Raw genomic sequence first — 23635 nt, forward strand, 5'->3', positions numbered from 1 at the left:
ACTTCTGCAACCTTGTGATCCAGTAATTGGCCAGAATTCACATGCTGGCAACATGCACATTTTCTCTTCCTTCATCAATCAAGGTATTTCTGCTGTCAGTTCCAACCCTCCATGCTTTGTGGTTTTGGGGACACCACATAAATCTGCCCTCCCACATACCAGAGCTATTGAAATAGATATTTCCCTAACAACCAATGCAAGGCTTGCCTATACCCCACCTCATTTCCTGCCCCCTCTGCAGCCACAATCCTTATACCTGCTCCCCCAGAAGTCCTTTGTTTTCAGTTCCTCCCCACCCAATACAACAAAACTTTTGGCTAGACTCCCTGCTGACCATTCTGCTATGTTCAAAGTAAACCTCCCCATAAAATAAAAACATAAGAGCAACTTCTAGCAAGCAACATGAATTATTAAATCTTTATTACACAGGTGTACAAAGGTTTGGACTGGAACCACCAGTTGGGGGTAGTTCACCAAGGCCATGGCAGTGGCACGTTCTTATGACTGAAGCAAACATGAAGTGGATGCATAGAAACTCCATCACTTTCTTTTTTGATGCATGCTTACTGCAATCCTTCCAGACTACACATCTACACAAGTGAAGGTGAACATGTTCTTAAATACCACTCTCAATTTGGGTCCCTCAAAGATTTAGTGGGTGCCATGCACTACCTTGGGTAAAACTCAAAAGACAGACTATTTTGATTTGCATCACATCAATAATTCAGGTACAAGCTCTGTGCAAAAAACAAACACCAAAAAAATCCATCTACAATTTTTGAAAAATAGCTGTTTTCAGGGCCTATATCTCTACATCCCCTAGCTCGAATGACCCTACATTTGGGTCACTAACCCTACTTTGCAGTCTTCTGGGGCACACCAGATTTCAGAGGAATCTGATTAAGCATGTCAATTTTAGAAGACAAAGTTTGACCTTTAAACAAATGTGACAACCTAAAGTACAATGGTGCTCCTGCCCCACTATACGACAGTCCCTGCCCCAAAGAGTTCACAGACTAATTGAAATGGTGGATGTGTGCAGTTTGTGCATACGTTGGGACACACTGACAGAGTTGTGGAGTGTAGGGAAATTGGGGTGCACTGGTGGTTTGGGGGTGCCACACTTCCCTCATCCCCATACAACTCCCTCCCCCTATTCCACTGCCCCTTAATACCTCTCCCCTCCAAGGAAGCATTCACATGTCTACTTCTTCCCGCCGCCCCCATCCAAAGATACGATTATATTCCCCCCCACCAAAAAAAACCCAACAACCTGCCACCCATGACTCAGAAATTGTAGCAATCTCTTTTTGGTCTTAAGTGGGGGCTTGTGATTTACTTATCCTTGGCTATGTTAACTGAAGGATGAGTGCACAGCCATCAATCTCAATGAGGTCTGTGAGTTATCCAGTCATTAGTACCTCTCAGTATAACAGAATATGGCAGCAAAAGGAAACAGTTATTTGGGGGTAGAGGTCTGTAACTCAGGAAACCCCTTGGTCAAATGACTCCAAGTTAGGGTCACTAACCCTCTGTGCCCCCATGAGCACAGCAAATTTCAAAGCCATTCAAATAACCTAATTTTAGATCACTTACAATAATTGAGCTATAAAGCATATAAAATGGCAGGAACATTTTTCTGTATTGGTGCATTTGCACTGTAAATATACATTCTTAAATACCACTCATTTTGGGCTCCCCTAAGATTTAGTGGGTGCCATGCACTAGCTTGTGTAAAACTCAGACTATTTTGACCCACATCAACAGTTTGAGCCCTAGCTCTGTGTAAAAAAACAAAAAATAACATTTTGAAAAATGGTAACTTTTTCTGGGGCTTATATCTCCACATCAATAACCCTGCCATTCATCGCCCAAGGCACACCAAATTTCAGAGGAATCCAACTAAGCATGTTGATTTTAAAGGATTTAGAAAGGCTGACCTTTAAACAAAAGTTGAGATGCAACCTTAGCTATAGTGACATAACTGTGCCACTATAATTCTTTGCTCAAGGATTTTTAGTGGCTTTGTTTCAGTACAAGATGTTTTCTACTACATGTTCTACATTATATATTCAAAGTGTCTGCATTTGTTTTTTGAGTTGATGCACTTTGCAATTAAGAGGGTAATATAATTCTTATAAACCACTTGTTAAATTTGTTTCTAGTTCCCTTCAAAAGATGTTTATATAATTTGACTAATCTCATTATGATTTCATCCAAGTAATAATGTGGAGATTAATTTTACTTAATAGATGTTCCAGTATTTCCCTGCAAGTGCATAGTAAAATTAATAGAATTACACTGCTAAAATTTAAATGGCCTAACCTTTCTTAAAGTGACAAATTCACTGCTCAAAATCTATCACACATTACAGCCTAGAGTGAATGTTTATAGCTGCATAATAAATGAAAATGCTGTTTGCAACATTAACAGGTCACTTTAAGGTTCACTTTTTTAAAAGTTGAGCTCACTGTTTCATAACTTACTGTAAATTTGAAATGAAAATATTTCCATGCCCCAAAGTGCCTTTCCTCTATCATGTACACACACTAGTTTTGTGCTATCAGGAGACTGTCAGTACTAAACAGACCATTGTCTTACATTACTCGAAAGAGAATCTCTAACAGACTGTGTATTAAATGCATTGTAAGCCGTCTTGCTTACAGTAATGTAATTGTGCTCAGCAAAATAAGAGTGGTGGGTTAAACTTCACTCTTTCATGAAAGGCAATTCATTTTAGCATTGAATATAAACACTTTCTATTATTGTAATTTACCAGAGTATCTGGTCTTAGAATCTCCTCTTAGTTGTGTTATTATTTTGGCAACTTGTTCTTTCACTTCTGTATCATGATGATGCAATAAACATACCAGTTTCTTAGCATATTGGGAAGAATGCCCACAGAGCAGAGAAAAAATTGAATCTTCACTGTATTGATCCTGGGTAATGATGCGCTCTTCATTTTTCATATTCTCATTCAAATTTGAGGCAAACGTCAGGGCTCTAAGAAGAATATCTTTGTTTATGCAGTTGTCAAAAAGTGAAAGCAATGATGGTGCCTATGACATTAAATACATAAAAGTAATGATCAATCAATTGAGAAGTTAATGTGTGAAAAATTCCTGATGTAACCCCCCAAACAGCAATGATTTCTCAATAAATAAATAAATAAAAATACTGATCCACACACTAGACAGCTAACTAAAACTCACTAAAATAGAAACCTTGCATATATATGCACATTACAGCTACCATGTGCTATAAAAGCATGTCAGACTTGCAAGGACTGCACATTTTTCCTTTTGGAAAAGATTGGCTTGTGTTTTGCAACCTGACATATGCTTTGTACTCTGAATCTTTATGTGGTTGTCTGGAAAATTCTCATTTTCATTTATAACGGCTGGAATACTGTTTTCATTCTGAATGGTATTTCATTTGCCTCGAACAGTGACTGAATGTTTGTCAAGTATTTAGAAAGTGTTTTAAAGTGCAGACAGGATAAAGATACAATTTTGGTATACTGAAGACTGACCTTGGCTACTTAAATATTGGTTCAGGTAAAAATCAGGGGCAAGACTAAATACAGTTAACTTTTTAATTTAGTTTTCAAAAACTTAAGCCTAAGCATGTAATCACAACTATATACTACTATCCTAATTTGCAGGACTATCAAAAGGTACTGGATTGACAACTCTGCACTGAAGTGTGCTTATCAACAGATCGGGCAGTGGCAGTGCCAGTTTCTCCATCCTGCCCCTGCCAATGAGATGTCATCTAGACATTGAGGCTCTGATCCTGCAAACATGCCCATTGAGTTCAGTGGGACTACTTACATGCTTAAAGTTAGGCACATGTGTGTTTGGAGGATCACAGGAACAGTCCTTGAATCCACAGGCGCTGACCCCATGGGTACTCCAAAATGGTGAGTGCTGAGCACCCACTGGCAGCTCCCTTACTGGCACCTTTCCCTCCCCCCAGCGCCTTGCATCCACCGGCGGCCCTGCTGATCAGTGATCAGAGACGGGGCAGAACAGGGCAGGAAGAGGTAGAGCAGGAAGAGGCAAGGGCCTTGGGGGAAGGGGTGGAGTGGGGGGTGAGACCTGGAGTACAGCCGGGGTGGGGAGGAGCACCCCCAGCACATTAGAAAGTCAGCATCTATAACTTCTACTGTGACTGTCACCAAGGTTGCTAATTTATGTTGATTTATGGAGCATGTCCATTGGGACTGTACTGAGATGGATAAATTAATTTCACATACATTATACTGATGTTCTTAAGTGGACAGTCAGCTTAATTTTTTTAAAATTCTTACTTATGTTGTTAAGAATGCTTTAGATTATTTAAACTGATTATTTTAAAAGTCAAGCGTGCTTTACACTTATTTGACCTTTTCATTTTGGATTAAAAAGAACAATAATTTTCTCTGAGGTTCTAAGGTATTAGGATCATGTTACAACATTTGGGAGGTAAACACTGAATACAAATATTTGTTGGAAGGAGGTAAACATTGTTTTTAATTAATGGAAACATTTTTATTGGTCTCAGATTTTATACAAGCTTGTTTATACATCTGCTTCATTTTTGGCTCATATTTGACCTTATAATGCCCCTTGAAAAAACTGCAGTCCATAGTCAGATGAAGTGGAAGTTCATCAAGAACAAAAGTCCACTTGTTTTTTAAACTTTGACCTGGAGCTGTGGTAAGACACGGTATCTGTAGGGCAGCAGATTGGCTATTTGTGCCTGCAACTTTCCCAAAAGGGTTTTAAAATAGGAGTACTGAAACCAAATATTGTGATGTCCAATTTTGTTTTGAGAAGCTCATTTGAGAGTAAAAAACAGTACAACTAAAAGGCAATTTGAAGTGGTTTACATTTCATTTGTCACCATATTGACATTCTTTTACATATAGCTGAAATGGATGCAACCACCTGCATGCTGAGGGCACCAACAGGTGCTGGAAAGTAAAGTACTTCATGTATTAAAGACCTTGGGACAGTGCCCCCATGCCCCGACTAGCTCCGTCCACCCACCTGATGCTCCTGCAGAAGTGCTGAGTGGGCAGAGCAGGGCAAGGCCGCGTGTCCCAGCCCCATTTCCCTGCCAGAAGGAGGGCGGGGGTGGGGGGGACTGCAGGCAGAAGGGGTGGGAAGGGGCCCCCACTTGCTCTGGCCCAGGGCCCCACAAATCCATAAGCCGCCTTTGCCTTTAGAGCTGCATTGGGAGTGGTACTGTGTTCATAAACATGTCTTATCAAAACAGGTTTCAGAGTAGCAGCCGTGTTAGTCTGTATTCGCAAAAAGAAAAGGAGTACTTGTGGCACCTTAGAGACTAAAATTTATTAGAGCGTAAGCTTTCGTGAGCTACAGCTCACTTCATCAGATGCATTTGGTGGAAAAAACAGAGGAGAGATTTATATACACACACACAGAGAGAACATGAAACAATGGGTTTATCATACACACAGTGAGGAGAGTGATCACTTAAGATAAGCCATCACCAGCGGGGGGGGGGGGGGGGGGAGGAAGAGAAGGAGGAAAACCTTTCATGGTGACAAGCAAGGTAGGCTAATTCCAGCAGTTAACAAGAATATCAGAGGAACAGTGGGGGGTGGGGTGGGGGGGAGAAATACCATGGGGAAATTGTTTTACTTTGTGTAATGACTCATCCATTCCCAGTCTCTATTCAAGCCTAAGTTAATTGTATCCAGTTTGCAAATTAATTCCAATTCAGCAGTCTCTCGTTGGAGTCTGTTTTTGAAGCTTTTTTGTTGAAGGATAGCCACTCTTAGGTCTGTGATCGAGTGACCAGAGAGATTGAAGTGTTCTCCAACTGGTTTTTGAATGTTATAATTCTTGACGTCTGATTTGTGTCTTTTACGTAGAGACTGTCCAGTTTGACCAATGTACATGGCAGAGGGGCATTGCTGGCACATATCACATTGGTAGATGTGCAGGTGAACGAGCCTCTGATAGTGTGGCTGATGTGATTAGGCCCTATGATGGTGTTCCCTGAATAGATATGTGGACAGAGTTGGCAACGGGCTTTGTTGCAAGGATAGGTTCCTGGGTAAGTGGTTCTGTTGTGTGGTTGCTGGTGAGTATTAGCTTCAGATTGGGGGGCTGTCTGTAAGCAAGGACTGGCCTGTCTCCCAAGATCTGTGAGAGTGATGGGTCGTCCTTCAGGATAGGTTGTAGATCCTTGATGATGCGTTGGAGAGGTTTTAGTTGGGGGCTGAAGGTGATGGCTAGTGGCGTTCTGTTATTTTCTTTGTTGGGCCTGTCCTGTAGTAGGTGACTTCTGGGTACTCTTCTGGCTCTGTCAATCTGTTTCTTCACTTCAGCAGGTGGGTATTGTAGTTGTAAGAATGCATGATAGAGATCTTAATTTGAGAGAATTAATTTGCAAACTGGATACAATTAACTTAGGCTTGAATAGAGACTGGGAATGGATGAGTCATTACACAAAGTAAAACTATTTCCCCATGGTATTTCTCCCTCCCACCCCACCCCCACTGTTCCTCTGATATACTTGTTAACTGCTGGAATTAGCCTACCTTGCTTGTCACCATGAAAGGTTTTCCTCCTTTCCCCCCCCTGCTGCTGGTGATGGCTTATCTTAAGTGATCACTCTCCTTACAGTGTGTATGATAAACCCATTGTTTCATGTTCTCTGTGTGTGTGTGTGTGTATGTATATAAAAATCTCTCCTCTGTTTTTTCCACCAAATGCATCCGATGAAGTGAGCTGTAGCTCACGAAAGCTTATGCTCTAATAAATTTGTTAGTCTCTGAGGTGCCACAAGTACTCCTTTTCTTTTTGCGAATACAGACTAACACGGCTGCTACTCTGAAACCTGATAGAGATCTTGTAGGTGTTTGTCTCTGTCTGAGGGGTTGGAGTAAATGCGGTTATATCGTAGCGCTTGGCTGTAGACAATGGATCGAGTGGTATGATCTGGATGAAAGCTAGAGGCATGTAGGTAGGAATAGCGGTCAGTAGGTTTCCGATATAGGGTGGTGTTTATGTGACCATCGCTTATTAGCACCGTAGTGTCCAGGAAGTGGATCTCTTGTGTGGACTGGTCCAGGCTGAGGTTGATGGTGGGATGGAAATTGTTGAAATCATGGTGGAATTCCTCAAGAGCTTCTTTTCCATGGGTCCAGATGATGAAGATGTCATCAATGTAGCGCAAGTAGAGTAGGGGCAGTAGGGGACGAGAGCTGAGGAAGCGTTGTTCTAAGTCAGCCATAAAAATGTTGGCATACTGTGGGGCCATGCGGGTACCCATCGCAGTGCTGCTGACTTGAAGGTATACATTGTCCCCAAATGTGAAATAGTTATGGGTGAGGACAAAGTCACAAAGTTCAGCCACTAGGTTAGCCGTGACATTATCGGGGATACTGTTCCTGATGGCTTGTAGCCCATCTTTGTGTCGAATGTTGGTGTAGAGGGCTTCTACATCCATAGTGGCTAAGATGGTGTTTTTAGGAAGATCACCAATGGACTGTAGTTTCCTCAGGAAGTCAGTGGTGTCTCGAAGATAGCTGGGAGTGCTGGTAACATAGGGCCTGAGGAGGGAGTCTACATAGCCAGACAATCCTGCTGTCAGGGTGCCAATGCCTGAGATGATGGGGCATCCAGGATTTCCAGGTTTATGGATCTTGGGTAGCAGATAGAATACCCCAGGTCGGGGTTCTAGGGGTGTGTCTGTGCGGATTTGTTCTTGTGCTTTTTCAGGGAGTTTCTTGAGCAAATGGTGTAGTTTCTTTTGATAACTCTCAGTGAGATCAGAGGGTAATGGCTTGTAGAAAGTGGTGTTGGAGAGCTGCCTAGTAGCCTCTTGTTCGTACTCCGACCTATTCATGATGACGACAGCACCTCCTTTGTCAGCCTTTTTGATTATGATGTCAGAGTTGTTTCTGAGGCTGTGGATGGCATTGTGTTCTGCATGGCTGAGGTTATGGGGCAAGCGATGCTGCTTTTCCACAATTTCAGCTCGTGCACGTCGGCGGAAGCACTCTATATAGAAGTCCAGGCTGCTGTTTCGACCTTCAGGAGGAGTCCACCCAGAATCCTTCTTTTTGTAGTGTTGGTAGGAAGGTCCCTCTGGGTTAATATGTTGGTCAGAGGTGTGTTGGAAATATTCCTTGAGTCGGAGATGTCGAAAATAGGATTCTAGGTCACCACAGAACTGCATCATGTTCGTGGGGGTGGACGGGCAAAAGGAGAGGCCCCGAGATAGGACAGATTCTTCTGCTAAGCTAAGAGTATAGTTGGATAGATTAACAATATTGCTGGGTGGGTTACGGGAACCACTGTTGTGGCCCCTTGTGGCATGTAGTAGTTTAGATAGCTTAGTGTCCTTTTTCTTTTGTAGAGAAGCAAAGTGTGTGTTGTAAATGGCTTGTCTAGTTTTTGTAAAGTCCAGCCACGAGGAAGTTTGTGTGGAAGGTTGGTTCTTTATGAGAGTATCCAGTTTTGAGAGCTCATTCTTAATCTTTCCCTGTTTGCTGTAGAGGATGTTGATCAGGTGGTTCCGCAGTTTCTTTGAGAGTGTGTGGCACAAGCTATCCTTGCAACAAAGCCCGTTGCCAACTGTGTCCACATATCTATTCAGGGGACACCATCATAGTGCCTAATCACATCAGCCACACTATCAGAGGCTCGTTCACCTGCGCATCTACCAATGTGATATATGCCATCATGTGCCAGCAATGCCCCTCTGCCATGTACATTGGTCAAACTGGACAGTCTCTATGTAAAAGAATGAATGGACACAAATCAGACGTCAAGAATTATAACATTCAAAAACCAGTTGGAGAACGCTTCAATCTCTCTGGTCACTCGATTACAGACCTAAGAGTGGCTATCCAACAAAAAAGCTTCAAAAACAGACTCCAACGAGAGACTGCTGAATTGGAATTAATTTGCAAACTGGATACAATTAATTTAGGCTTGAATAGAGACTGGGAATGGATGAGTCATTACACAAAGTAAAACTATTTCCCCATGTTATTTCTCCCCCCCACCCCACCCCCCACTGTTCCTCAGATCTTCTTGTTAACTGCTGGAAATAGCCTACCTTGCTTGTCACCATGAAAGGTTTTCCTCCTTTCCCCCCCCTGCTGCTGGTGATGGCTTATCTTAAGTGATCACTCTCCTTACAGTGTGTCTGATAAACCCGTTGTTTCATGTTCTCTGTGTGTGTACATCAATCTCCCCTCTGTTTTTTCCACCAAATGCATCCGATGAAGTAAGCTGTAGCTCACGAAAGCTTATGCTCTAATAAATTTGTTAGTCTCCAAGGTGCCACAAGTACTCCTTTTCTTATCAAAACAGTACATCTGTGGATAGAGATGTTTTGTGTATACTGCATTTTCTACCTTTCTCAGCTGAAAAAGTTATGACAGCTGAGACAACAGTTGTTGAGAAAGTGAGGATTATTTGCAACACTGGATGCATTTGAAATGATTTGCAGCACATCCTCAGGCCATATGTTCCTTTTGGAGATGAATATAGGTGAAAAGTGACAACTGGGTATGTTATTTTGCGTCTCATGTATGAGCAGCAACCAATGCCCTTGTTTGGTGGGAAGGGATGGAGAGAAAGGACTTTTGCAAAGCGCCACTATCATCTGCATTATATACAGAAAGCATGATCAACAGTGGCCGTATAGTGAACATGTTAACCATGCATTTGGGTGAATCTTCATATGTGAATGTGATATCTCTGATATAGCACAACCTGGGAGAGGCTTAGCATGCTTTTAGCTACCGTTCCTGATTTCAGCCTGCTTTGGCTATGTAAAGTAAAATTCTAACATTAAAACATACAGCTATCTAAGAATCATACAATTTGAAGTGTAGATTTAATAAGAGCACCATGAACTTTTGTACTAAAATGTACAGCACTGAGGCAGTTTGAAAGTCTTACTTGAACACTGAAAAGATGTCTTGTCATGGCTGGGTTTGCAGATAAGTTCACAAGTACTTTCAGAACTTGAATCTGAAATGAGGAACATAATAGTTCACATGGAAAAACTCTTAAAATAAGGGGAGGGGAATCTTAATACTCACTGTCTCCTTGGCCCATGCCTTCCCTCTTCCCCGCAACTTTGCGTGAAACCGTCTCCCTACTAGAATTTGCCACACTATCACCCTCTAGTTCCACATAAAGATTAACTTCTTCATGATGTCCACATGAAAAGAGCCACCTCCCACCCACCTCTAAGCTTCTCAGTGTGTCCTTGCTTTCTCTGCATCTGTCAGCTCTTTGGTACCAGGACTGTCTTCGTTTACTGCTTTTGAGCAGAGAGAAACGAAGTTTAGCGTTTAGCCTTTAACAATTAATTCATTGTAGCTAAAGCAACTGAGGAGGAAAAATACTGCAGGAGCAAATTCTGCTCTTATTTACACCGATATCAATCTGGAGTAACTCGAGTGTGCTCACTCTACTGAGTTCAGTAGAGCTGCTCTGGTTTTTACACAATGAAACAGAGGAGAACTTGGCCTTTCAGCTTTAAGGGCTTGATCCTCCACCCATTGAAATCAATTTTAGTAGTGCAGGATTATGCCTTAAATGAATCCACTGTTTAGTAAACCAGCCGTGATGCTGCCTAACAGGTTACTAGCTCTCTGATGCCGTCTGACTGGTTCAGATTAGAGCAATAAGGCAATTGACTGGTGTCTTTATAGCAAAGAAATGCTAAAAGATCATAGTGCGTTCAAGCCAGTTCACTTGTTAGACTAGAACAAAGGCGGATGTTATCACATTACATTTACAGGGCATATGCCCTGGTAATTACATTTACTCTAAATTCATGAAAATTAGTGTAATGTTAATGGCACTGTCTTCACTTAGCAGTCAACAGGTTTATAGATATCTCATTATACACCTCATGCATTACTGTGATGGGGCAAGGCCAGATGGCTATAGTAAAGTAATGGGAGACAGATATATTTGCCACAGGCTAAACAAATCCCTGTTACCAGGTTAAATAAATGGCAGCTGCTCCAGGTCAATTAAGAAACCTGGGGCCAATTAAGATCTTTCCAGAAGGCAGGGAGGACAGCTAGGTTAATTGGGACACCTGAAGCCAATCAGGGGTTGGCTGAAACTAGTTAAAAGCCTCCCAGTTAAACAGTAGGTGTGAATGTTTTGTAGGAGTGGGTGGGTGAGATTCTGTGGCCTGCGCTGTGCAGGAGGTCGGACTAGATGATCAGAATGGTCCCTTCTGACCTTAGTATCTATGAATCTATGTTAGGAGCTGTAGGAAGAAGTTGTGCTGTTGGAGATACTGAGCAAATACAAACCATATCAGGCACAAGGAAGAAGGCCCTGAGGTAAGGGTGAAGTGGATCTTGAGGAATTGGGGGCTGCTGTGGGGAAGTGGCCCAGGGAATTGTGTGTTCGTCCAGTTTCTTAAAAAGTCCGCTACCATAGCTGATACTTTTAGGGTCCTTGGGCTGGAGCCCAGAGTAAAAGGCAGGCCTGGGCTCCCCTGCTTTGCCCCCGATTAATCACTGAGACTGGGAGACAACAGAGACTGTGCAAGGAAGGGTAGCTTCTCCTCACCTCCCTTGCTGGCCTATGATGCAAATGGCTCAATAGGCTGTGACCCTTTCCTCTAGAAAGAGAAGGGTCACAATGAGCCTCCGAGGCTACCGAAATCCGCCAGGAAACGCAGGACCCACTGAGACAAGGACAGAACTGTGTCACAATTACCTTGTACTTATTTAGTTGTTGATCAAATGGATGTATTAGCGTTTAGATATGAGTTCATTTAATATGTAAAACTCCCTGATAATTTATGAAAGATTGTCTGGATGGCTGTAACTAAATGCATTATCTTCAAATTGTCCATTAAATGTGTCTGAAGCTTCAAAACATGGGTCTCAATGTTCAACAATGGAAAATTCACAAACGTTTGCGTGTAGTCAACAAAGCAAGAGCCTATGCTGTGCTGAGAACGCTTGCCAGACTCCTTTCAACTATAAGAAGGGACCCTGGGAGTGATTCTCCATCTCTGGACTGATGAATTCTGACAGAGTGGAATTCTGAGCAAGTGGACAGAAGTCCCCAAAGCCATTCTGGGCAACTCTGAGAAACTTAGACTAGCAGATACTACAGCTCTGCTATCAACTGGACTACAAACTTAGATTCACCTGTAATGTATTTTACCAGCTTTAACCTCTCAATAACTCATTTCTTTTTCTTAACTAATAAATTTTTAGTTTATTAGAGAATTGACTGCAGCATTGTCTTTGGTGAGATCAAGAGTATCCATTGACCGGGGTAAGTGACTGGCCCCTAGGGGTTGGGAGTACCCTAATGTGTGATGAATCTTGGTTTTAATAACCTTTCATCATAAAGTCCATAAAGTCCAATTTGTCTGGGTGGCAAAGAAGGGCTGGAGAACTAAAGGAGACAGTCTGTGGCTCCATGGCAAGACTAATACAGTGTATGTTTGCTACTGGCTTGTAGAAATCTACTTCTAGGATATACCACCAGTTTGGCATGTCTGCCCTGTTTTCTGACAGTGTGCCCCGAGACTTATAACTGAGTGCCAGCCATACCAGACACTGACACCAGCCTTGCACAGGACAAGTGTTAAATATAGGACTGCAGCTATCTTAGTATTTTAAAATTGCAACCATGCAAATTGGGCTTTTGGGGGGAGCAACTCCGACTTCTGTTTACAATCTAAGACAACGAGCAGATAAAGAATGGGATGCAACAAAAGCCAGTGACAAGTGATGTTCAGCACATATCTCCTAATTCCATATTTTAAAATTCTCTCACACTCGCTGAAAGGCAGCTAAGACAGGAATCAATAAGCTTTGTAGAAGAAGTGCATTTTCAGGAGGTCTTAGGATGTACTCACTCCTTTGTGTTTCTCTACCCTTCAGTAGAGTTCTGAGCTGCCCTTCAGTTAATGCTGAAGTGAGCAAAACAAATAATTCTCATCTTAAAACTTTTTTTTCAGTAACTGATATGTATTTACAGTCTTGTTACAATGTTGTAGTATTAAAAAAAAAAAACTAAATAGGTGTCTGGAAATGCCAAATAAGGCTTAACTCTGATTTCTTCTCCTTTCCCATTACATAACTAGGCTTGGGAGAATTTTTTTTTTATTTTTAAATAATTCTGACAGATAATATTCATGTTTGAATTAATAAAAATAAAATTAAAAACAATTGTGAAATTATGGTGGGTGGCAGACCATAATTAAGGTTAAGATTTAGTCATGGGTATTTTAGTAAAAGTTATGGGCAGGTCACAGGCAATAAACAAAAATTAATGACCCATGACCTATCCATGACTTGTACTATAAATATCCCTGTCTAAATCTTAGGTGCTGGGGGTGGCGGGATGTGGCTTGGGGCGCTGCTGCTCCAGCGGCCGAGCAGCAGCTGGTGCGGCTGGCCCTGGGGCTGCTCAAGGAGTGGCCGGTGCGGCAGGCCTCGGGGGGCCCCCCAGTTGCTTGGGCAGCCCTGGGGTCAGCCGCACCAGTAACTGCAGAAGTCACGGAGGTCTGAGAAAGTCACAGAATCCGTGACTTCCATGACCTCTGTGAAAGACTTGCAGCCTTAACATTTGTTATTAAGATTCAAAAAGTTAAAGCTTTGTCAACATCACGTCAAAATATACAAAATATCCTTAGATAAATTCTCAAGCAGCATTTTTTTTTTTTACTTTGCCTATCTATAAATTTCAAGCATCATTGATGAAAGTATTTTTGCATCAGTTTATGTACAGTAAAAAAATCAGATCTACCTTTAATGACATTTCCCGATAAAATATAATCCTTCCAAGTCCATGCCTATGATTTATGTGGAAATATAAAAGTGATTATTTTATAATGTGGCTTTTGTGTATTTTTGGGGGAAGATGCAGGTATGCTACATTTCTTAAGGTGCAGTATCTGAGCTATTAACAGGAGCTATACAGGAAAGGATTGAGAGTTATTACATCAGTGATACACTTTGGGCTGATCAGCTTATTGTGGAATGGCGGATTTGAGAGTCCTTGGTATTATGAGAAAGGGGTTCATGAAATCCTCAGAATTTGGAATGAAGGATCTAAATTCATGAAATTAGAGACGTGTGTACCTGCAGTGAGGTGCTGTGCAATATTTCACTAAGCCAACATCTATAGTAACAGGCCAAGAAGGAGTGTCACAGATTCAAATAAAAATAGGCTATTTTAGGAAGAAAGTTTAGTTTTTAATATTGCTGAACTCTGAATATATGGGGAGATAGAGCTAAAACAATTTAAGATTCTTGCTGTGTGCTGGATAAGTGAACAAGGAAATTTGACTGGTGACCGACGGGTTACTGGGAGTGAAATCACAGAGGCGAGAGATTTGGAAAGCCTGTTGGTTGAAAGATATTTAATCCAGTGATTTATAGTAAGCACCATAACTGGAGACACGGTAGCAACTCCCTTTAGCCTTTGCAGAGCACTTGACGGTAGCTTCTGCAAAGGACCCTACCTTCAAAGTCAGCTGTTGCCTTGATAAAGACAAGCGATGTCAGATAATTAGGGCCAAATCCTACTTGCCTTACATGTGCAAGTAGGATCACTGGGCTCTGGGAGACTACTTGCAATGAATAAAGCAAACCAGATTTGCGTTAGCCATAACTACAGATTTAAACACTGCATTTTCAATTCTGATTGAATGCATGATGAGCACATCTCTAGCCTTTTATTTCTGAGGCTAATATTCTTGAATTGCCATCTTGTAGCACTGACATGTCACTTTAAAGCACGTACCACTACATTAAGGGCCAAATGTGATTGTCTAACTCATGTAAGTAACCCTGATCAATCAATGAAACTATTTATGTAAGAAGAGTGAGCAGGATTTAAATACTGGTGTGAATGGATGTACAGATGTCAATGGAATTGCTCCAACTTAGATTAGCTCTGAATTTTGTCCCTAATGGAGGAGCGTCACCCAGGAACCTCATAGTGCCAACTGGCAGAGGACACAGGGGGTGCATAGAGTGGTGTGTGGTTTTGTTTTTTTTAAACTGGGATCTGCTGGATCAGATATATGTATAATTCACTAAAGGGTGTCATGTGAGGTTTACACCAAGAGTAAGAGCCCAGAACCCTCTGGTCATCATCACTGCAAAATGTATGTATGGATAATATTTAAGTAGTAACATCTGTATAGAAAATTGTTCTTAAAGCAAGTGACATGTTTTGAACAGGTTCCTTTCAGGCAGGAGTTAACAGACAGATCTCTCTGTCTGGCCATGAGTATATTGGGCATTATATGTCTCACAATGGATGCCTGTTTGCATACTGAGACAAATGACAATCAAAACATTGCAAAATCTTCAAAAGAAAATAAATGAGAATGGATTCTTGGGGTATATCTGGGGATGCAAAGGTATACCCTGAATCCTCCAACTGAGGAGGCAAACAGTGTGTCTTATAAATGGAGGGTCACAGCCAAGTCTGGCTGTAAAATACTGGAAGGATTTTAGGTGAGCATTGCTCTATGACATGAAAATGTTGAGTTAAGTCTAGGTTCTAGAGTGCATGTTAACACTTATTCCCAATACGTTTACTTACTTTCATTTGAACTGTTATACTTTGTTCAATAAACTTACTTGTTTTCAGTATAAACGTATCTACATGCCGCATGTGAAGCAGAGTAGTGATCTGAATGAAACTAGTAAGCTGGGATGCACTGCTTCTTTGGAAACTGTGAACCTGGGAATACTGCAAGTGTCTAGTGGAACAGGGGCTGGACACTCCAGGGGAATACTCAGAGGCTCAGGGGTTGGAGAGTGCCCATCACTAACCTGTAGAGAGACCGTAAGGCTTGCATACGCCTAGAAGGGGAGTATTTGTGCTGCCCCTGGCTGATGGATTTGGGGACACAGCGGGCACAGACAAGGCTTCCTCATGCTAAGGGCAGTTGGTAGCAAGGTGCCTCATAACCCTGGGTACCCACAGGAAGCATCATAAGGAGAAGGAAAAGATTCCCATTATTTCTGATAGTTTACAAATATACAATTTTCCTTTTTTCAAATACCACTAAGAAGCGGTACACGTGCACACAGGTCTTCTATTAGTAGTGGGACTCTGACAAAAATTCAGATGATCCTATACTCCTAGTAATTATGGTCACAGACATACCCAACATAAGGAGTCTTCTGTAAGTCAAAGGGCAAGTTTCAGCTCTCAGATCCACAAGGTGGCTGTTGACTGACCTGTATATACAACTTCCAGGAGAGTCATATTATAAACAGATGTTCGATAAAGAATATTAGTTAAGATCACCATGTGATTCTGAGAGCAAACCCTTACTCGCTATCCCCAGAGAGATTCATGGAACAGTGGAACCCTCCACATGCAGATCTCCTTTTGCCCTATGCTGAAGTGGTGGTGGTGGTCTCCTACTTCCATGGCACTATTTACTTACTGGGATCCTACAGAGGGCTCTCCTTTGTTTTGGGATGGTGTAGGCCAGAGGCAGAAAAGAGCTGAATGGAGCTCTATTTCCCTGCAGCAGCACCACAGAGATTAGCTAGGAAAGGTAATGAAGCTTGTGGTGTTATATATTCCATGCTCTCCCCATCTCTATGCAGGGGCAACCCCCTTTATAATGGGATCCATGTGGCAGTTGAAACAGAGGCACTGGTAGCATGACTCCATTTTCCCTGATAAGTCAGACAGTGGAAGGGGGTGGTGGGGTTTCTAGAGCCAGTGCAAAGGCACAGGACTACTGTGTCGATGGCTCTGGTCTTCTAAAGCATCCAACAATACAGGGGCAAAAATAAGGCTTCATCTCCAGAGAGGGGGAATACCCCACCGTGGCAATGATTTGCGGTGAGAAACTCTGCAAGAAGATCCTTGTGAAGTACTCTTCCCTCCTGTGGGAATTTCCACTGGAGAGAACAATCGGGCAATGTTTGCAAGTCCTTTATACATTCTCCACTAGTTATAGCTACTGAATTGTAAAATTATTTTTCTTAAAAAAAAAAAAAAAATACACCCCTCCCCCCCCAGACCAAAGTACCTTAGAAACTGATGGTTTAAAAAAAGAAAACAAATCTAAACTAGAGGACATGTCAGTCAAAAGTTAAGCAGCTTGGTATCTGGTTATGATAGTACAATAAACAGTACCCGTGTCCTTTCGTTTCCTTCTGAAAGCAAATGAAGAAAGCACGGAATTGCATTTGTCATCATATGGTGGTAGTCATTGGTAACAGACATATTTGTTAATAATCTAAGTTCAGCTAGCTGCAGATCAGAGTTCAAAGGTGATAACTCAATCTCCTTACAGACTTGTAAAATGTGTACCTTAAAGAACAAAGAGAGAAATGATTAAATGTACAATTTGTTGATCCAGCCAAAGAAGTTCAGTTAACATCCCAGTGTCAGTAGTCACGATGGCTCAAAATCATGATTCCCAGCAGCAAGGGGATAAATACAACTATGTATAATCAATCTCATCTTTGATCAAGAACACTAAGTAAGGCACTAGCAGCTAAAAAAGCTACCTTAAATTTTAGCAGAAACTATCAATTTGAATTTTTTGTAAAGACTAGTTTGGTTTTTTTTTTAAAAAAAAAAAACAAAACAGTTTTCTGATAGAGCTACCTTTAAACAATATGTTCTGATTTAAACAAAAAGAATACCTACTCTACATAAATTTATAAGGGCCTTTTGGACAGGCCTAAAGTAACACTGAATGGCTCTGTCAGACTAGGCATTTATGATTCCCACGCCATAATATCTGAACACACCCCCTACACCAGTATTTAAAAACTGGAACTGAAATGTCTCTTCCTTCCCACCCCAGAAGAAATAGGCACTTGGAATTGAATTGCTTATAGGATTTTGTGTATTTGTATATGTGATATATTTATGGAGGCAAAGCTAGGCAGAAGAAATGAGTTTTGCATTTAGTTGCAAAAGTGGTTAGTTACAAGAGATAATGACCATGTAGCAGCGGATTCCATAGTTCAGGTCTAGCTCCTGAGAAAATCTTTCATCTCCACTTACTGATCAAGTTTCCATTTACAATGGAACATAGCTTTTGTAAGGGCTCACAGTTGTAGAGGGATAGGTTTGAATATTAGGAAAATGTGAGTCTGAAATTGACCGTATCCCTTTACATTTTTGCATTTGTATTATTTAAAAAGCAGAACTACTTCTGTATTTGTGAATGGATTTTATAATACATATTTGAGATTGAATTTAGAATAATAATCCTGACTCCATTTGATATTTTTTTCCTCTCTTGAATATTGGTATCAACTTAATTTTCTTTCTGGTCCTCTGGAATCTACCTGGTTCTCTAAAATACTTTAGAACTAATTGCTAGTGGTTCAATAAATTTGTTAGCCATTTCTCTTGGCCTTAGGGTTTAAAGATCATTTGGATCTGCTGATTTGTATATCTTCATGTTCTCCAAATGTTGCTGCACGATCGTTTTAATCAACAGCTATATTGAAAGGTCTTTTGTTGCTTCCTAGCTGTCCATACTTCATTCTGTTTTGCCTCAGTTATGGTGCCTTTTAGTACACTTACCTTTATCTCTTCTTGATTTTTAACATTCATACTCAAGTTATTAAGTGTGTTTAGTGCTTTTTCTTTAACTTTGGGAATGGAATTTGAGAGCATCTTTCCAATAACAGAAAGGCCATCCAAATTTCGAATTGTATCCTAAAAGATAAACAGATAAATATACAAGATATTACTGTTAATCTTAAACCAAATGAGAGTTCTGCCTGAGTAAAGCCTTCAGTATCTGGTCTCTGATATTTAAGCAGAGAATATCAGCAGTTTAATATTTTTTCTTTACATACCAGCCTACATAAAATATGCACAACATTCATTGTGAAACTTTTTTGCCAATTTATAGTATGTACCTTGTTAGTTTATCTCCAAATTTTTTCATAGATAAAATGAGAACAAATAGGATGGATAGATGTTTCTGCAGGGTCACTCCTAAAATTCTCAAGTCTTGTAAAAACTATCCAAATTAAGAAAGCTTTGCTCACTTCTCGAGCTGGAAAGCAGCATCAGTTATGTTTTTGTTTAATCCAACTTAAACAATTCCTGTGTTTTTCATTTAGTGTAGTAAAATATGCCATCAACAGGCCATATTTTGGCTTTGGTTACACTACTTTCATTGAAATCAGTGGGAGCTCTACTTAAACATTTGAGGCTAGAATATGGCCTAATATCTTAAAAGAGCAAAATATCTCTATTATTCAAGCCCTCTGTGTCAGAATTCCCCTTTGAATTCAGAAGGATTTCAGCAGGAATTCAGCATGCAGGTTTGCAGAACCAGGTCGAAAATTAGTTAGCAGGTTCTAAAATTTAGCTTATTTTCCTTTAAATTTACAAAGTTCAAATGCTCTTATAAATATATTACTCCTCCTCCCAAAACCCTACTTCCTCCTCCCCAAAACTGAACTCAACACAATTGTTTTAATTCTTATGAAAAATCTCTCAGGACTTCATGATATCCCAGTCACCTTAGTGTGGGTCTGGGGGGAAAGAATAAAGTTTTTTAGTAAGAAATAATATTTTTAGTTTCTCATTAGAGGCCAGAGAATAATTGAGAAGCTATTGTTACAATTGTGAGAAATATCTCAACAAGAGAAGTGTGGAAGCTTGAAAATTAACCCTTTATGCTTTCCTGTACCCATGTATCTCCCAAAGAAATTTGTCATACTGAATTCCCAGTCCAAGGAATACCCTGATAGCAGAGGGGTTAGACTTAGCAAATTTCAGGCCTGATAATGGAAGTTGCAGGTGCTCAGCACCTCTCAGATCAAACTCTTCAGTTGACACTATAAAATTGTTAGTAATAATGCACACATAAAATAGCACTTTGAAAATATGAAACTCTGTACCAACATTAGTTATGCTCATAACAGCACAGTAAAGTAGTTATTCTTATATCCATTGTAATAATGGGGAAATTAAGACAGAGAGATTAAATGACTGAAACGAGATCACGTTGACCCAGATGCACAAAATTAAGTTCCTAACTCCCTTTTAAATCCATGGGAGTTAGGCGCCTAAATACTTTTGAGGATCTGGGTGACAGTCACTAAATTAGGATTAGAACACAGGAGTGTCTAGATCTCTCTCTCATGCTTACTCCTCAGCAAAATGCAGTGTCAATTTCTATACTGGCTCACTTTGAAATACAATTGCTTTCTTTAGAACATGACTGACTTGATTTACAGAGAAGGCAGCACTGTTGCTCAGAGTGACCAAGGCTTGTTCTTGAATTAATGGATCATCCGTGGACTCAAGCAAATGAATAAGTTTCTGTAGATGACTGGCGTCCAGGTTACTGGGTGATTTGGGAAGATCGGTGTCTGCCAAGGTTTAAAAAAAAAAAATAAAATCAACTTTGAAACATTTCACTGAACCAAAGCACATAACACCTTTTACAGAGCTGTGTTATAGCCACATACTTATGGAGAGCATGTCAGTTGTAGTCCCAGGATTCACTGATCCACCCATGATATTATGGCAGAGCCACTGCAATACCAGTTAAGGCTGGGTTCTATTTTGCATTTAAAGCAGGATTTCAATATACATATTTTTAAAAGAATGCATCTGCCCCAATTTTGCAGCATGTAATCCGAGTAAAGCCTGGTGGTGTGTGTGGTTTTTTTTTTTTTTTTTTAGGATTTACGTAAATTAAGTAGTTTCTGATTTCTAGTCAGTTTTTTTTAAAAAAAAAAAAAAAAAAGCTTACTTTCTGAGTTGCATGACTTTGAGCCCCTCTAGTTTCAAAACTACAAAAGTATAAAAAAAATTGTAAGAATGTGGGGGTTACGTAATGACTTTGCTAATTCACAAATAAATAATTCTGTTAGCCTTATTCATCATAACTGGATCCTTATTCATTGCAGTTATCCAATGGAGATTTTTTTTTTTTTAAAATGTCTGCTACTTCCATTTCTGACATGGAACGTGACAACTTTTTTGGCCAATTTAGGAAAAGAGTAGAAAATTGACTTATCTCCAGTAATATTCCTCCCCGAAATGGGGGCTAACATGGTGAATGAAGAATATGCTAGTCCAGGGACATCTGAGCTGAAGATCTTTGATAAAGAAACAGCTGCTGTGTTAAGGTTACTGTTCTTCATGAAGACACTAAGCCAACTGAAGAGCTCTGCTCCTAAGTCACCTAACCATAAGAGTGTCATACAGTACCTGGACTTCATGAAAGCAAATGCTACTAATGTAAAAGTTCATGATCAGACAGATCAGGAGTGAAGCTCTTGAGCTGGCTAAATGGTTTTATGAAGACCAGGATCTGAGACAAAGGAAGGGGTACTCTAATAAATACTACGATTTTGTGAAACTCTCCAGCTCACCCAGAAGCAGATCCTTCTTCATGAGATTCTCTCGATTTATTTCAGAGTAGCAGCCGTGTTAGTCTGTATTCGCAAAAAGAAAAGGAGTACTTGTGGCATCTTAGAGACTAACAAATTTATTAGAGCATAAGCTTTCGTGAGCTACAACTCACTTCATCGGATGCATTTTCATATGCTTATGCTCTAATAAATTTGTTAGTCTCTAAGGTGCCACAAGTACTCCTTTTCTCGATTTATTAGCATTATTCCTCATTACTGAATCTTTATGCACAATGGTTAGCCATTAAATGTGACAAAGGTTGGGTTTTTTTTTTAAAAGGTCTTTACCAACTCTAAAATTTTCATACTTCAGTGCATGAAGTTAAGCATTTAACTCCAGATATAGGTCCTGATCATGCAATCAGATCTCCATGGAGGATTCCTGTGCATTTGTGGACCTCCATTGACTTGAATGGCTTCACACAAGGTCAGGTGTCTGCCCAAGTAGATTCAGTAGCAGAACCAGGGCTTTAGCCACTTAAAAAAAAAAAAAAAAAAAAAAAAAAAAAGACACTGATTTTCAGTACCGAGTATGTACAGATCCTACTGACTTTTGCCAGACTGGTGGCAGTGCAAACTGACATAAAAAAGACTTCACAACAAATACTGCCTTGTTACACTCTCACTAGGTTGCAATTATTCTGAACCCTATTTTCCTACATTTTTACCAATATCAGTTATGCTATTTGCAAATAGTGGCTCATCAGCATCAAACTACAAAAATGGCAAGATAGTTTGGCATTTCAATTGAGACTGTGACCAAAGTGTAACCTGAAATTCTCTTGAAAAACAGAGCTCAGGAAACTGAACCACTGCAATCCCGCTGGACAAATCTAGACTCACATTAGAACTGGCAAATCATTTTCTGCAGGTGTCCAATGCAGTTCCAGTCTGTTTCTTTCATCATTATCAATACCTTAAAAAGACTGTTGTCAGACTGTGAAGATCCAGAAGTTGGTTAACTTCTTTATCTTACCGGTTACAAAACCCATGCATGCATTCTTCCTTTCCCTAACACCACCACATTCTTCAACATTCTTTCATTTGAAACAAAAGTTGAAGATAACATGACATCCAAAAGCTAGCCTGCAAAAACACTAATGTTTTCCTTACTATACCGATCTGTGCTTTGATCAGTTACAAGGCTTCATAAATCATTAACAGAACAGAAGGCAAGCAAGATACCCAATAAAGCACTTTCAATAAGGCAACCGGTAAGATGCATGATTTCAAGGTTTCAGAGTAGCAGCCGTGTTAGTCTGTATTCGCAAAAAGAAAAGGAGTACTTGTGGCACCTTAGAGACTAACAAATTTATTAGAGCATAAGCTTTCGTGAGCTACAGCTCACGCATCTGATGAAGTGAGCTGTAGCTCACGAAAGCTTATGCTCTAATAAATTTGTTAGTCTCTAAGGTGCCACAAGTACTCCTTTTCTTTTTATGATTTCAAGGGAGTCTAGTCAGCTTTTAAAAATACATCAATGAGAGTCTGTTTGAAGTTTTACATCCATTACGGCCAGATTTACAAAGGTATTTAGGTGCCTAAAGTTTCAGATAGTAAATCCAGCTATAATCAAACTGACCTATTCAAATAGTCTGAAGAAGACTATGAACTAGAAGTGCTTTTTCTGTAAAAATAAATGCTACAATAGGTGAGAAAAGAGATGTAGCGCAGGGCTGGATTCCCTAACAGAGACTTCGCTAGCTGCATTACTGTCAGGATACCAGGAAATGCTCACATACAATAACCCAAAAGAGTAACAAAATAACCTCACTTTCCTACCCCCACAATTCTCCCCTCTCTTCTTCCATGCCGCCTCTGGAAGGTCACATCAGCTAAGGCATCAGGCAGTGTTGTTACAAAGCCTAGATTTCAGAGTAGCAGCCGTGTTAGTCTGTGTCCGCAAAAAGAAAAGGAGGACTTGTGGCACCTTAGAGACTAACGAATTTATTTGAGCATAAGCTTTCGTGAGCTACAGCTCACTTCATCGGATGCACGAAAGCTTATGCTCTAATAAATTTGTTAGTCTCTAAGGTGCCACAAGTCCTCCTTTTCTTTTTGCGAAAGCCTAGATTTTATCGGCAGTACAAGTGTTTAAAAACTCCCCTGGCGTGTGAGAGTAACTAAGGGCGTTTTGGAGAAAGCCCCCGCCCGTGGGCGGGAGGTCGGAGGGGCACAGCCCAGCTGCAGACAGCGTGAGCCCCTCTGCGTCTCACCTGA

At 40.6% G+C, this 23635-nt stretch overlaps 1 protein-coding gene across 2 annotated transcripts; it reads right to left on the minus strand.

The window, feature by feature from the left end:
* Positions 1 to 403: 403 nt before the first annotated feature.
* Positions 404 to 21644, minus strand: ARMC10 (armadillo repeat containing 10). 2 transcript variants are annotated; one of them, XM_038394553.2, is made up of 7 exons: positions 21605 to 21644; positions 21377 to 21409; positions 20220 to 20365; positions 18558 to 18692; positions 17148 to 17324; positions 9936 to 10007; positions 404 to 3059 (listed from the first exon to the last, which is right to left on the minus strand). In XM_038394553.2, the coding sequence occupies exons 1-7, from the start codon at positions 21627 to 21629 to the stop codon at positions 2763 to 2765; spliced, it is 885 nt and encodes a 294-aa protein (XP_038250481.2). In that variant the 5' UTR covers positions 21630 to 21644; the 3' UTR covers positions 404 to 2762. The 2 variants fall into 2 exon arrangements, with proteins under 2 accessions (XP_038250481.2, XP_038250462.1); XM_038394534.2 differs by lacking the exons at positions 21377 to 21409; positions 21605 to 21644 and adding an exon at positions 20465 to 20636.
* Positions 21645 to 23635: the final 1991 nt, after the last annotated feature.

The sequence above is a fragment of the Dermochelys coriacea genome, chromosome 1 (genome assembly GCF_009764565.3).
Source record: "Dermochelys coriacea isolate rDerCor1 chromosome 1, rDerCor1.pri.v4, whole genome shotgun sequence".
NCBI classification, from domain to species: Eukaryota; Metazoa; Chordata; order Testudines; family Dermochelyidae; genus Dermochelys; species Dermochelys coriacea.